The 14770-nt window shown below is 28.4% G+C and overlaps 4 protein-coding genes across 5 annotated transcripts; 1 reads left to right on the forward strand and 3 right to left on the reverse strand.

The window, feature by feature from the left end:
* Positions 1-8: 8 nt before the first annotated feature.
* Positions 9-1927, reverse strand: LOC139990186 (alpha-2-macroglobulin receptor-associated protein). Its single transcript, XM_072009243.1, has 7 exons — positions 1644-1927; positions 1425-1566; positions 1181-1351; positions 991-1101; positions 791-902; positions 556-712; positions 9-478 (listed from the first exon to the last, which is right to left on the reverse strand). Exons 1-7 carry the CDS (start codon positions 1842-1844, stop codon positions 275-277), a joined length of 1098 nt encoding a protein of 365 aa, XP_071865344.1. The 5' UTR covers positions 1845-1927; the 3' UTR covers positions 9-274.
* A 369-nt stretch (positions 1928-2296) lies between these two features.
* On the reverse strand, positions 2297-6582 carry Alix (programmed cell death 6-interacting protein-like protein AliX). Its single transcript, XM_072009136.1, has 15 exons — positions 6356-6582; positions 5927-6042; positions 5642-5769; positions 5253-5531; positions 5074-5175; positions 4772-4994; positions 4571-4694; positions 4325-4502; positions 4095-4256; positions 3863-4006; positions 3574-3789; positions 3331-3480; positions 3119-3260; positions 2854-3042; positions 2297-2773 (listed from the first exon to the last, which is right to left on the reverse strand). Exons 1-15 carry the CDS (start codon positions 6559-6561, stop codon positions 2667-2669), a joined length of 2466 nt encoding a protein of 821 aa, XP_071865237.1. The 5' UTR covers positions 6562-6582; the 3' UTR covers positions 2297-2666.
* Positions 6583-7180: 598 nt separating this feature from the next.
* On the forward strand, positions 7181-10411 carry LOC139990189 (transmembrane and ubiquitin-like domain-containing protein 1). Of its 2 annotated transcripts, none has more exons than XM_072009249.1 (5): positions 7181-7314; positions 7894-8211; positions 8287-8590; positions 8680-9078; positions 9224-10411. In XM_072009249.1, the coding sequence occupies exons 2-5, from the start codon at positions 7914-7916 to the stop codon at positions 9252-9254; spliced, it is 1032 nt and encodes a 343-aa protein (XP_071865350.1). In that variant the 5' UTR covers positions 7181-7314; positions 7894-7913; the 3' UTR covers positions 9255-10411. The 2 variants fall into 2 exon arrangements, with proteins under 2 accessions (XP_071865350.1, XP_071865352.1); XM_072009251.1 differs by lacking the exon at positions 7181-7314 and adding an exon at positions 7658-7681.
* Ilers (Isoleucyl-tRNA synthetase) lies at positions 10250-14451 on the reverse strand. The gene has a single exon (XM_072009126.1). The coding sequence runs from the start codon at positions 14302-14304 to the stop codon at positions 10555-10557; it is 3750 nt and encodes a 1249-aa protein (XP_071865227.1). The 5' UTR covers positions 14305-14451; the 3' UTR covers positions 10250-10554.
* Between the last annotated feature and the right edge of the window lie 319 nt (positions 14452-14770).

The raw sequence follows: 14770 nt of genomic DNA on the forward strand, positions 1-14770 counted from the left end.
AATGTATGAATTAGACAATACAACTTATATTATTGTAAACATGATAAAATCATATAAATTATGTATATAATATTCTCTTATGTATGTAATTATTTTTAAAAATATATCATGTACATGCAATATAAAATAATACAATTTTCAAATAGATCTTTGTAAATCTCAAATTCGTATCAAAACTTTTTAATATCTCTATTAAAACTACTAAAATAACTTTTAGTTACAATTAAACTATTATAAAAGTAATAACATTTATGTAAATTTGTTGATATGTATATTATAGTTCAGAATGTCTTTGCAAAATCCTAGTTTCAAGATCTGCATGAAGCTTTTGAACAGTTCTCGAGTGTTTTTTAATATGATGTTCCATAGTAGAATTTTCTACATCATACGGTTTTCCTTGACGTGCGGCTTCTAAAGCAGCTTCCGTGTGTAAATGACGCAATTTCAACAATCTTCCTTCATAGTGCAACAATTCCTCCTAATAATAAAATACAATATCAATAATATATCAAGTATAGAAATAAAATTCCAATAGTTATACGTGTATATAAATACCTTTAACGAAGCACGTTCTTCTGGAGAGAATTGAGATTTTAATACAATACGCCATAAGTCTTGAACTTTTGGTTCTATAAATTCTTTATGATTTGGTCCTTTTGCAGTTAATCTATCCAAACGATCAAATCCATTTCTAATTTCCAAATGTTTTCCTCTGAAATTATACATTTAAAAGTTATAAAATATCCACTATATTTTTGTAATATTAGTTATATATGTGCAATATCTATACCTAAGTAAAGATGCTTTTTCTAAATAATCTAACTTTTTTTCAGGAATCTTGTTAGAAATTTCTTCCTTGTGATCTATTTCGTTCCAACTCTCTGGTTTATGATGTAGACTGTCTGTATATATGGAATGACAAATATGAAATTTATTTTACTTATTTTAAGTTATTGTATTTTATAATATACATATAATGAAATTACTAACTTTTATATATTTCCGGATCACCAGCTTCTACATCTTTCAAAAGATTCATGTATTCATCCACCTTATCTTGGTGATGCTGAAACTCTTCCTTTAGAGTTTGTAGTTCTTCATCTATATTTTTATTATATTTATTAAGTACAATTAAACAATGTTGAGATTAAAAATGTAAATAGTTCTCCGTAGCACTTACGTGAAAAACCTGCCAATTCAGCTTTAGCCCACAGTTTGTTTAATCTGCTATCTTTAAAAACATCTCTGGAAATATAATTATTACCATCATTTAAAGCTTTATGTCTCTTTAATAATTCTGGGTTCTCTGTATCTTCAAAGTACTCCAATAATCCATAAGTGCTCATAATTCCTTTAAACGAACAAAAATTCAATACAAAATACATGTTATAAATATATTAAAGTCATCTTTTGTTTCAGATTACCGATTAATTTTTTCCTTAAACGCGCTTCTTCTTCACCATTCGGATCTTTTCCTTCAGACTTAAAATGTTTATATGCAATTTCTTCTTTATCGTGGATTTTCAGGTCACTGAATATTGACTGCAATTTTGTATCTGTCAAACGCTACAAAAAAGATTAATCTGTATGTATATATTTTTACATATATTAGTAATATATCTTTGTAATATATTAATTCTTACATTTTTCGCTTTTACCCATAGTACATTTAATTTTGCCATACGAAATGGTTTGTCCAATTCACGAAGAGAGGTTGGGAATTGTAAAGGATCTTCATATTTCGGTTTATTTGCTTCTACAGAATATTTACTAAATGCAGCAGTTATATGAAATAACAGAACACATAAACTTATTGATAAAAGGGTTTTGCTTAAAAATGCCATAATTTTTCACTTTCAATAACTTCGTCTACTTCCGTATAGAATACAAAATTAGGTATGTGATCATTTGCTGACATAGGCAGATAATCATCTTCTGACATATACAGATTCATTTGATAGGCTTTTGCAGAAATACATATATATGTATTAGGAAGATTATCTTTTTTCCAGAATCTCTTCAGTTTATTTTTTTAATTGAGAGGAAGAAAAGTATAATATGTATAAATATTATGCTGTATCATAAATATTTATTAAAAATCAAAAGTAAATGTAGTGAGTTCCTTAGTAATCACATTTAAAAATTTTACATTGTTCCAATTTGTTACAGAGAATTGTTGCATACAATTTAAGAATAAAAACATCATCAAATTATTATGCATTGAAATACTGCTAGTACATAGGATTGTATGTTTATAAATACAAGAAAAGTTAAAATATTAATAACAATGAAATAATTACGATTTGTAGGCGTTATAATCATTGACTACAATATATTATGTTACAAAATATATTTATAAATTGCACGAGCATTATCGTATTTAAATCTTTTTTCTTTTCCTGAAGCAACGTTTAAAGCTTAACACATATCACGTAGTAATACATTCTACATTAAAATTCAACTGCATGAAATACAATAACAATCAAGGAATATAATTTCTTCAAAATTGATTTTCAACGTATAATTTCTTTACTGCTCGATATTGGACAGATTGAAACGTATTTCGCATTAACTTCCATAACGTTACATCATATACATTTTTTTCATTCTTATAAATTCCGCATGCTATATTATGCAATCACAGTATATAAAATATTATTCATTCTTTAAAACGGATGTCCTTGGCGAGGATGTTGATTACCGCCATAACGTGGCAGAGTCGCGTATCCACCATAAGGAGTTGGAGGCATATTTTGATACGGATTATAACTTCCTAAAAGTAAAATTCCAAATATAAAATATATTCCGAAATATCATGTAACAATATGAATGATTCTGCATTTTCTATATCACCTTGCGCAGGATAAGGCATTGTTGCATATGGATTATACGTTGTAGGCATAGGAGGGGAGATATATGTGGGATAAGGTGTAGTAGGACCAGCTCCATACGGTACAGGCATTCCACCTTGGAAATACGTAGGATACGGTAATTGCGATGATCCACTTTGTTCTATTCCTGATTGGCTTTGTCCGGATGTTGCTAAATATTAAAACTTTTTTTTTTAATAAACTGTGTAGAGAATACATGCAATATTATTTATAAAAATCTAATCTACCTCCGTGATGAGAGGGAATGTTAGGAGTTGCAGTTGGCCCAGTATGACTCAAATTTGTTGTTAAATCTTTCAGTAGTTCTTCTTTCTCGGTTTTCCGAGCGAAGCAGAAGTCCGATATTTTATTTTGGAAGACTACTAGCAACTATACAAATATAAAAGATTATAAATTTTAATTCTAATATAACATGAAAGGATTATGATCAGCTATTTACTTGTGTTAAATCATTATAAAATTTAGCGCCTTCGTTTAAGTTGCCTTTCAATTCTTTAAATGCATCATAAGCAGCTGCTAATTTACATAACATTGCTTCTCTTGAACTACCTCTACCAGATTGTTCGACTGTAAATTGTGTATGACACATCTAAAATTATTTTTAAGATTAGTATATTATAGGAAATATTGTAAATATGCAAAATAATTATTACAATATAATTTTGTAATCCTTTATACATACCTGAATCTCAGCAATTAATTGTTCTTGGCGAGCAACGCTATCTCTCACTTGTTTTTGTAAAGGTCCATAAGTTTTTCCTATGCTTTCAACTGATAAATTTGGTTCATCAATTCCGCCATCTTTTGCAAGCGCTGACAAGAACGTTGCTTTCATATCGGTAATAGCAGATTTTAGTTCACTTTCTATAACATCGCGTTCTGTTTTTAGTGTTTCAATCTTAAAAGAAATTAATAGCATAAGTAATCTAAAAAAATAATATACAAAATATAACTTTGTGTAAGATACCTACATCTTCCATTAACTTCCTAAGTTGAACAACAGTATTGGTTTCTTGAACTGCCGATCCAGTTGGCACAGCATTAATCAAATCATTTGCATGCAAACTTAAAGTTTCCATACTTTCCTTGTGATTTTCATATTTCTCGCGTACAACCTATAAGATATAATAATTATCTTAAAAGATTTGATGTAAATAATTATTTTACAAATCATCTTCCATGCATATATTCATACACGTTTACCTTATCAGCGGATACAGCATTATTAATAATTTCACGATATTTCCGTAGAGTAATAGTAAATTGCTCTGTTAAACGACTGCTAGGTATTCTTGTCCAACGTTCTTTAAATTGTTCTCTTAATTGATCATCAGACTCACGTTCCTCTTGTAACATTCGTTCACACTATAAAAGCAGTAATGATTGAACAGTTATATCGAAAAAAAAAGTATATAATCCATGCATTTCTTTACCTCGTCCAAAAGTTCTTTATTTCTTTGTAATAGATCAGGCAATTCTTTCATAGAATTTTCCAAAGCTTGAATTCCGCCCGCATCTTTTACATATTGAGCCTTCTCTAATACAGATTGAGGTAACTCAGTTCCACTTGTATCTTCAATAGCAGCTGGTAAATTTAAACTTGCCAACACACTAAAAACATAATTATTAGACATCAAATAAAAATTCAGCATTTAAATATATTTACATAATCATCATACCCGTTTAAAATTTGTGTCATTTCGCGTAATTTAGATATTTCTGAATTAACCAATTCATTTCGACGAACTTCATAAGATGATAGTGCTTGATGTACACTAACAGGTAATAAATCAGCAAAAAGATCTAAAATTATATAATGTATACATAAAAAAAATTATACTAAAAAAAATTCTTTAAATTTGTTATTATATACAACAAACCTTTAAAGTTGGAGCTAAAAACTTCAGGCATTGATAACAGTTTTGCAACATTAGCTTTTCCAACTGGTTCCAAAGACTTTATATCTGGTATTCTTTCATGATAAATGAAATCATTATCCTTTTTCACTTCTGTTAGATTCCTCTGTGCTTTGTTAGCATAGTCTTGGAATAAGTGAGATTTGTTTGAACGTTGTTGTGCAGCTTTAAACAATTCCACAGCATGCTAAAAATGTGCATTTTAATTAATTTTGACTTATTTTCGTGTTTACATATTTAATATATTTCTAGCTTTTAAGATTTACCTCTAATCTGGCAATTTCTTCTCCAATTGACTTGTTATTCTTGCATACTAATGATTGATAAAATTCAGTCATTGCCCGATATCCAGCTTGTTTTCCTGCAATCTATTATTATTACATTATGAATAATTATTTTATATATTTTGTATAAATTCTATGTAAATAAAATTATAAATCCATACTAAAGGAACCCATTCTTTATCCCAAAATGCCCTAAAAATTTCCTTTTGAAATAATTTTAATGTATCCGCATACAGTTCTTCTGCCTGTGCAGCTAGTCTAGCAATAATCCCATTTTTCATAGCATCATGGATTGCTTTATGTACAAATATTTCTTGTGCCTGAGCAAGCATTAATGCAGATAATGCTCCTAATGTTTCTGGACTGATATCTGGTGTTGGTTCTTGTTGAATAGCCATCATAACATTTGCTTTAAGATAATTAAAGATACCAGCAGATTGCTAAAATTCATACAATATTTAAATGAATCATTTTTTATACCAAAGCAAATTGAATATTCGTATCATTTTTCAATTATATCATATTTAATTAATGGAAATAAAATATTTACTTGAAATAATTTTGCAGCCAGTTTCAATCCTTCATCACTTTCTAAAGACTGTGCTGCTGCAACTGAACTTTGCAAAGCAGCAATATTAAATAATACACAGACTTTTTCATATGCTAATGTACTAATTGCTGAAAAATCAAATATCATATATTATCTTAAATATCACAAAACCAATATTATTTGAAATATAATTCAAAATATTGATGTAATCAGTAATGGGTTTATCTTATCTCTATTCATTAATCAGTTAAGAATCTGTGAAAAACCATATTTAAAATATCCTACTCAAACTGAGTTTTCCACCAAATATGGTACGATCAAATGCATCTTTCCACTTAAATGGAATTTGTAATTCATGAGCAGGTATCTTGCCTTCCAATGCACACAATTGATCATAGTAACTAGAAAAAAGAAGAAAACATAAGTTTGATTTAAAAAGATGTCACCACTTAGAAATAAATTTTTATTAATTATTAATATTATTTTATTATATTATAATAATTGCATATCTTTCAACATTAATTTATCAAAATTACATCAAAAGTGCAAAAAACACACCACGAATCACTAATCTTCGATTGTTTTTAAAAATTTCTTCATTGGAATATTTCACATTAAATGCAAATTTCATGAAGCAGATTATAATAAAGTAGTCACATTTTTTAGTGTACTGTCATAATTAAAATTAAAATAATAATTAAAGATGAGTCATACCTGTATATAACCTCCAAAGAACTTTCGTATTTCTCGAAAGCTCGCCACAAAGCATTATTCCTTAATTTACTAAAATCTGCGATTGCTACCGTATAATCTTTTTGATCGTTTGCGTTATTATACGTTGATTTAATAATATTTGTAAGTGGTTTAATTACATCAACATCAGACGGCTTCTTCAACGGTACCGCAATTAGTTCAGCCATTTTGACGTGTAGGTCATGTGATTGTAATCGAACAAAATAGTATATCTTGATACATACATACATACTTATATCTGAGATATATGGTAACATGCATATCTTACACGTATTCAATACTATGACAGTTATGACATATGTAATATACATGTGGTGTAATATACATAACAATATTTCTCTTTTAGTATATTAAAAATTATCTTGTTATAAGATTATTATAAATTAATAGATAATACATATTTTTATGAATTTATTAGATTTAATGTACCTTACGCTATTTATTTAAGCACTGAGCCATTTATATTGTTATAGATTTATTATTTCATAATTTTTATTGTTTTACATAATACAACTTTTTGAAGTTTTTTATTTTTAATAAATATCAAGTAATATAATTTTGATTTATGATAAGAACGTCGCATGGAATAGGTAGATTTACGTTATTTTTTAATTTCTCAAACAAGTTTATAAATACATGCATCTACATATATAAGGTTCATATAGTACTAACATCATGTAACTCGTTACATATTATTATATCACTTTGATTTCTATACAAATATAAAAAGTAATTCCGAATTATACCCTTACATATTATATATCATTTTGAAATAATTAAAAGAATTCGCGCCTTCTTGTATGTCGCTGGTTGTCATAAATTATCTACGTCATCTCCAGATGTTTGTAGATGAGATTTTTATAAGTGGTTTTGGTGAAGCTTTAATTTTGTTCTGTTTTGTCTAATTTGTATAAATTGAGGTAAGAATAAGTGATTTGCAAAGACGGCAAAGAATTATATGGGGTAACGGAAATTTTACTTTACGATATAAAGTAAACCGTATGCATTACTAAATTACTATCTATGTCCAAACTTCCTTAAAATGTATAATAACATTCGTTTACTACTCTAGAAAATATTGAAAAAGTAATGCAAATTTATTATAATTATTCAAGGTGTTACTCGTTTTATTGTGGAATTTTATTCCCATATATTAACTTATGTAGAAAAAATAATATCGATTTCACCTTAAAGACATTGAACTGAGAAATCAGGGTTATTTTTTTTCTGTTCATTACCAATATATGCATGAAAAGATTTTTAAGAAAGTAGCATTATTGTTATGTAGTATGAAAGTTGAATAATATAATTCTAAGTATTTTTGATGTGTAATATTTTATAATTGCAATTGACATGTAAGAAACATAATATATATAACAAATATAAACATATTTGATGAATTATGAATCACTATAAATCATTCATGATTATTTAATCTTTTCACTTTCTGTAATGGTATTAATATTTTTGTTATTATATATTTATATTTATTTATACAGGTTAATTTTAGATCATAGAAATGACTTTGATCGAAGGCGTAGGAGATGAAGTAACAGATTTTTGTATTGTTGTGGTTGTGCTCTTAGTAGGATGGCTTGCCTGGTATTCCACAAGTATTACAGATCAACCATTAATACGCACAGTACTTGTAATACATCGAACACGCACACGTCTTGCCGAACTTAGAGCTACTCATCAAAATGTAAACTCATTTACAAGACCTCCAAATTTGGAGGTAACCGAAGAAGAAACTACAGAACCAATTACAGATGATAGTAATAACACTTCACAAAGTTGTCCTGAACCATCTATTGCAGGTGATATGTCATATTTAAAAATACTTCTAAAAACATAATAGAAACATTAGAACTATTTATTGTCTGTCACAATAGACACGAATGGAGAAATTTCTCCTGACACACATAGAATGTCTGAAGCAACAGCTACAGAGGAAGTACTTATTGAAGCTATGGATTCATTTAATGATAGTGCAACAAAGTTGCAAAAACAAACCAAAATAAACCCTCCTAAAGAGACAAGTATATCAACATCAACGTGTAATGAACCCATAGAACATGAATGTGAAAATCTTTCAGACACTGATGCTAATGAAATTAGTATAAAACTAAAGTTTATAAATGATGATCAAAAAATGGTTACTGGTAGCCTGAAAGAATTACTTGGGGATTTTAAAAGGTTTCTATTATTTCTTTTTTCTAATAGATCTTTCATGTTAAAAAATATTTACAAGTGAAATATATATAATGAACTTTTACATTTTTCAGGAGACACTTTCAAACAGAGCTTGATGCACAAAAATTAGTGCGTCTAGTTTTTAATGGTCGAGTATTGCAACCTGATAGTCAAACATTGGAAAAATGTGGCTTGTACAATAATTGTGTAGTTCATTGTTTGGTTCATCAACCACGACCAAATCCTGTACCATCTCAAGCATCAACATTAGATAATTCGTCATCAATATATTTTAATCCTCAATCATTTCCTGAGATTCCTGTTGGTACAGGAATTAGTTCAGTACATAACGAATGGGATTTGAGTAGACCATTAGTGATCATTTTGACTGTCATGTTAGGTTTTGCTTGGTATTCCCGATACCATTATGCTCAATTTTTTACTGCGAGTACTACGCTCGCATTGTACGCCCTCACTGCAATTTTCGCAATGTCAGTAGCTTTAATATTATGTCATTAGTTAGTGATATCTTTCTCAATCAAGACAACAGAAATATTGCGTGAACTTATAAGAAAGAAACTGATCAAGATATTACTTTGGAACATGATTTTGTAAACATCGATATGTGTTTTTTAGTGTAACATCATTTGAACACATTGGTTCCTGACATCAAGGAGAACATGAAGAGATATTGTGATTTTTAATAATGTATAAAAGAATTCACATGAATAAGAGGTGAAGTATACTTAGATAGTATGGTTGCATTTCAAATTTGAAATCAATTTATGTGCATTAAGCTCAATGTTTTTATTTATATATTTAATTTAATAAGAAAATTTCTTTGGGTTTATATAAAATATCACAATTATAAATGGAAACATATATAACATTAAATAAATTTGGACGATTAGTATTTTACTAACTAGCCAACATTTGTTCATTTAAATATACATATTTATGGAATTAATTTTCGATAAATGTTATTGAACTGTTCAATTAGTCATAATAAATATTATAAACGATAATTGCAATGGCACTATATCATTTTGAACGCAAAATTTGTTATATACTTATACATTCGTTATATTTTTTATTGAATTTGAAATTTACATTACCTATATGTGACTTAAACTTGAATATGCTGTGTAACTATTATAAATTACAGTTATTAGAACAAAATCACTATACTTTTATAATCTTCCAAAACTTCTAACATTAGAATGAAAATTACCTGTAATGACAACATTTTTTAAGTACCATTATGTGAATTATTAAAAAAAAAATAAAAGTCATTAACAGTGTGTACATACATAACTCATTATGTATTAAGCAATCATAATTGTAACTTATTAGAAGATACACTTCATATTACTTCTAGAAAAGAAAATTCGTTACTTTTTCGGATAAATGATGTCATTGAAGACAGTGATTTATCGTTACTTTTGCAATACACTGTACTATAGTAGTTTATAGAAAAATCAAATTATGTGGTACTATCACGATTTTTATTAAATGCGAAATAAATAGTTATTTATTTGATGTTTTCTCACATGAGTATATTTTATAGTTTATTGATTGATTTTATGTAAATAAAAATTTATTTTTCATTTGAATTTAATAATATTAAAAAATGAATTCAATAGAAAAAGGTATATTCGTATATTGTATGGTTTATAATATAATAATCGTTTATTTCTTAATTATAAAATCGTTGCAATTACATACTGTTCTTTACAAAAACTGAACAAGTTATAAAGTCTTATATAAAATAAATAAATATACTACATGAATAAAGTTACCACCAATCCAGAATTAATATTTAAATATGCAATGTATGATTTATAATGTATTTAGTAGCAGCCTTAATTTAAATTTAAATGGAATTATTGAACCTTGAAAAACATTTTCAAAATGAGGTACGTAAATAAAAGATAAATAATTAATGAAAAATCACTCTTAAATAGAAGTTAACTTAATTGCAGCGTCTTCCCACATAAATCGTTTAGCACTTTAGGTATAGATTCAGAAACATTTAGTTTGTTAAAGAAGATATTTAATTGTTCTTTTAACATTGTATTATTCAAACAAAAATTTCCTTTTGGATTTTCCAGGAGAATAGTACCTTTCCCTAATGTGCTATTGATATTAATGAAATTACAAACTGGTTGTTTTAATACTGTAGATGTTTCAGTTTCAGCAAAACCTATTTTCATTACTTTTATTATTTGTTTGTGTAATGATAAAATATTTGTTTCCTCTGATACTGGTTTATTGTTGATGTGTAAATTATAAGCGCAATCATAAATACCGAATATTAACTCAATTTCGTGTTTTAATTGTTTGTAAGAAATAGGAACTAATGAATTAGGAGTTTCTAACAATACAGTTCCTACACAGCTAGTTGCTCCAAATCTTGGCTTTATACCTATAAGTTCAATGTTTACATATTTTAAAAAAGGTTCCACATTTATTTTGTTATCTTCAATTTTATCTATTTTAGTTTTTACTAAGACAAGTTTCATGTCAATGCCTTTAATCTTTTGCATTTCTTCTATAATTACATTCGCATTATTTGGCATTTTTGATATATTCTCTTGTGGAGTTTTAGTTGCATTTTCGATAAAATCTTTGTGACTGATAATTACTTTTGCCAAATTACTATCTTGATCTTGTATTTCATAATATGCAATGGCTTCATCTGATGGAACTAATTGAGCTTTCTTTCTCAGTTTTTGAATCCTATTGATTACTTCTCTTGCCACTCCTTCATTGTGCATGCTTTCATCAGGAGTAACATCTAGCAATATTAAAATATTTCCTTCGCTATGAGCCTCATATTGTTTACACAATTGTTCAGCTGCTGGTCCTGTGAAACTAAACATCAATCGTAAATCTTGTTCTTCCAATTTATGACCTTGTACAGTAATTTCTTTGTTCGCAACAAACACTTGTAATTCTTCATCAGAAAGCTCTTTAATAGCTTGAGTAACAGATTTAAATTCTCCTTTAAGGCGGGCTCCAAGTATTTTATGATCTGGTTCTGCTCTCAATTTAACACCATACTTCTCCTTATCTGTAGTAACAGTTAATTCTTTTACATTAAGTTCTTCTAGAATATATGATTTCAGAGATTCTATTTCTTTTAATACTTCAGCATCTTGATGAATTACTACAATTCCTGGTAATGGATATTTAACAGGAATTGTTTTCCTATCCCTGATAACACGTCCTAGTTCAATTATAGTTTGCATATAAGATATAGCCTTTTCAATCTTTTCATCTATTAATTGTAAATTAGATTCTGGTATCATTTGATAATGAACACTATCCATGTTAGTTTTAGATACTGAAAGTAATTTAACTAATCGTTGGAACATGAATTCTGTTAAAAATGGTGTAAATGGCGCATTTACACGAACCATTATATAAAGAACAGAAAACAAAGTTGACAAAGCTTGTTGGCAATCAGCTGCACCACCATCTCCCTTTATACGTTTCCTATTCATTCTTACATACCAGTTGGTAAGATTATCTATATATTTTATCAAGTGAGGTACTACAGTATATAACTTATAAGCACGCATTTCTTGTTTAAAAAATTGTAATAATGTTTGTGTAAAAGATAAAATCCATCTATCCATTATATTACTTGAACATATTTTTTTAGATTCGTCATATATAAAATTGATTTTTTCTTCTCTTTCAAATCTTTCAATATTTTGCATTAAGAATCTAAATGCATTGTACCAAGGCAAGAACACATCTTTTATAATATCTCTAACTCCTTCTTCCTTAAAACGCAAATTTTCTGCTCTTACAACAGGAGAATTAATTAAGTACAAGCGAAGAGCATCTCCTCCATACTTATTAACAATTCCCACAGGATCAGGATAATTTTTTTTACGTTTAGACATCTTTTGTCCATCAGATGCAAGTATCAAACCATTAGCTACTAGATTTTTAAATGGAGCTTTTCCAAAAAGAGCTGTTGATATAACTAATAAAGTGTAAAACCATCCACGAGTTTGATCAATACCTTCTCCAATAAAATCAGCTGGAAAATTCTCTTCAAATTCTTTACGATTTTCAAAAGGATAATGCATTTGTGCATATGGCATTGATCCAGATTCAAACCAACAGTCAAATACTTCAGGTACTCGTCGTAAAGGTGGACATCCTGGTCGGTTTGATGGTATAGTTAAATGATCTATACTTTCTCTATGAATATCTGTTACTTTTGTATTAGTCAATTCTTCCAATTCTGCTATACTTCCTACACATACAATTTCTTGCCCATCTTCTGAAATCCATAAAGGAATTGGATTACCCCAATATCGGTTTCTACTAATAGCCCAATCACGAGCATCTCTTAACCAATTACCAAATCGTTTATCTTTGACATAATCTGGTACCCAATAAGTATTACTATTTGCTGTAATAAGTCTATCTTTTATGGCTTCTACCCTGATAAACCACGAGGGTACAGCTTTATATATTAGTGGTGTATCAGATCTCCAGCAATATGGATAACTGTGTTTAGTAGTACTATTATGAACTAATTTTTTATTTATCTGGAGATATTTAATGATATCCTTGTCAGCATCTTTTACATATTTTCCAACAAAATCATGTACCGGTTCTACAAAACATCCACAACTATCAATTGGGCATATGATTTCCTGATCTTTTGTTATGACACCACCTTCCAAGCAACACCGGTAATCATCTTCTCCAAAATAGGGTGCTTGATGAACAATACCTGTTCCAGTCTCTGCTGTGACATAGGTATCATTTAATACTACAAAAGCACCTTTCTCTCTTAGATTTTGAAAATATGGGAAAGGAGGATTATATATCTTTCCTTTCAAATCACATCCTTTCCTTTTACCTTGTATAGTATAAGAATCTTTAGATTTATAAACAAGTTCTAAACTTGACTCTAATATAATATAAACATTACCAGATGAATGATCTTTAACTTCTACATATTCAAAAGTAGGATTACAACAAAGTGCCAGGTTGCTGGGTAAAGTCCAAGGAGTAGTAGTCCAGGCAAGGAGATAAACACCTGGTTCATCCACTATAGGAAATGATACAACTATAGAAGGATCAACAACATCTTTATAATTCTGCCCTGACTCAAAATTAGATAGAGGAGTGTTACAACCCGTAGAAAAAGGCATTACTTTAACACCTTGGTATACAAGATCTTTATTGTATAATTCTTTAAAAATCCACCAAATGGATTCCATATACCAAGGATATAATGTTTTATAATCATTTTTGAAATCTATCCATCTGCCAATTCTACCTACAATTGTTTCCCATTCTGTTGCATATTTCATTACAATGTTTCGACATTCTTTATTATAGTTCGCTATACCCATTTTAGCAACATCATCAGGACCTTTTATATTTAATGTTTTATCTATTTCAAATTCGACAGGTAAACCATGAGTATCCCAGCCAAATCTTCTTTCCACGTGATAACCAGATTGATAAGCATACCTTGTTACAATATCTTTTATTGTTCCTGCAAGTATGTGCCCATAATGAGGTAATCCAGTGGCAAACGGTGGACCATCGTAAAACGAATATTTTGGTCTTCCTTTCGACAACCTTAAAGAGTTTTGAAAAGTATCACACTTTTTCCACAATTCTAAAATGATCTCCTCTTCTTTTGGAAAATTAATCGTCTCCGGAAGTTTTTCTATCATTTTTCTGAAAATTTCAACAACTACTTCACAAATTATTTGGTACCGGCTGGTACGTTGATGCAATTATGAGGTTCAGGGTATCATGTATCAGAGGAAATACGTTACCAAAATTACACGTAACAAAATTTTAGAGGTTAGCGCTACGATTTGTAGCACGTGCTTTTGAAAAGATGAACATGACATTCAAATTGACAATCCGAATAAAAATTATACTCTTTTATGTTTTCAAAATTCAATTTGGTTAAAAATTTTGGTATTTATTTTGGTATCTTTACAATATATAAATAAAATCTAATGGAAATTTTACATATACATATATAAATAAAAAATTATATAAGTATACATATATTACTGTTAAGTAGATAAAATTTTCGCTTAATTATTAATATTATTAAATTTATTTTTGATATCATTTACGTTAAAAACATTCTTTATTTACATAATGAATGAAAACCATCTGTAATAT

Source organism: Bombus fervidus, chromosome 8 (genome assembly GCF_041682495.2).
Source record: "Bombus fervidus isolate BK054 chromosome 8, iyBomFerv1, whole genome shotgun sequence".
In the NCBI taxonomy this organism is placed as follows: Eukaryota; Metazoa; Arthropoda; class Insecta; order Hymenoptera; family Apidae; genus Bombus; species Bombus fervidus.

Coding starts and splice junctions, on each gene's coding strand:
- LOC139990186 (XM_072009243.1), bottom strand. CDS start 1,844: ATGGCATTTTTAAGCAAAACCCTTTTATCAATAAGTTTATGTGTTCTG. Junction 1,567..1,643: donor TATGGGTAAAAGCGAAAAAT/GTAAGAATTAAT, acceptor TCTTTTTTGTAG/CGTTTGACAGATACAAAATT. Junction 479..555: donor AAGAACGTGCTTCGTTAAAG/GTATTTATATAC, acceptor TTTTATTATTAG/GAGGAATTGTTGCACTATGA.
- Alix (XM_072009136.1), bottom strand. CDS start 6,561: ATGGCTGAACTAATTGCGGTACCGTTGAAGAAGCCGTCTGATGTTGAT. Junction 5,176..5,252: donor ATAAAGAATGGGTTCCTTTA/GTATGGATTTAT, acceptor TAATAATAATAG/ATTGCAGGAAAACAAGCTGG. Junction 3,481..3,573: donor AATTAATTGCTGAGATTCAG/GTATGTATAAAG, acceptor AAATAATTTTAG/ATGTGTCATACACAATTTAC.
- LOC139990189 (XM_072009249.1), top strand. CDS start 7,914: ATGACTTTGATCGAAGGCGTAGGAGATGAAGTAACAGATTTTTGTATT. Junction 8,212..8,286: donor TCCTGAACCATCTATTGCAG/GTGATATGTCAT, acceptor CTGTCACAATAG/ACACGAATGGAGAAATTTCT. Junction 8,591..8,679: donor TTACTTGGGGATTTTAAAAG/GTTTCTATTATT, acceptor TACATTTTTCAG/GAGACACTTTCAAACAGAGC.
- Ilers (XM_072009126.1), bottom strand. CDS start 14,304: ATGATAGAAAAACTTCCGGAGACGATTAATTTTCCAAAAGAAGAGGAG.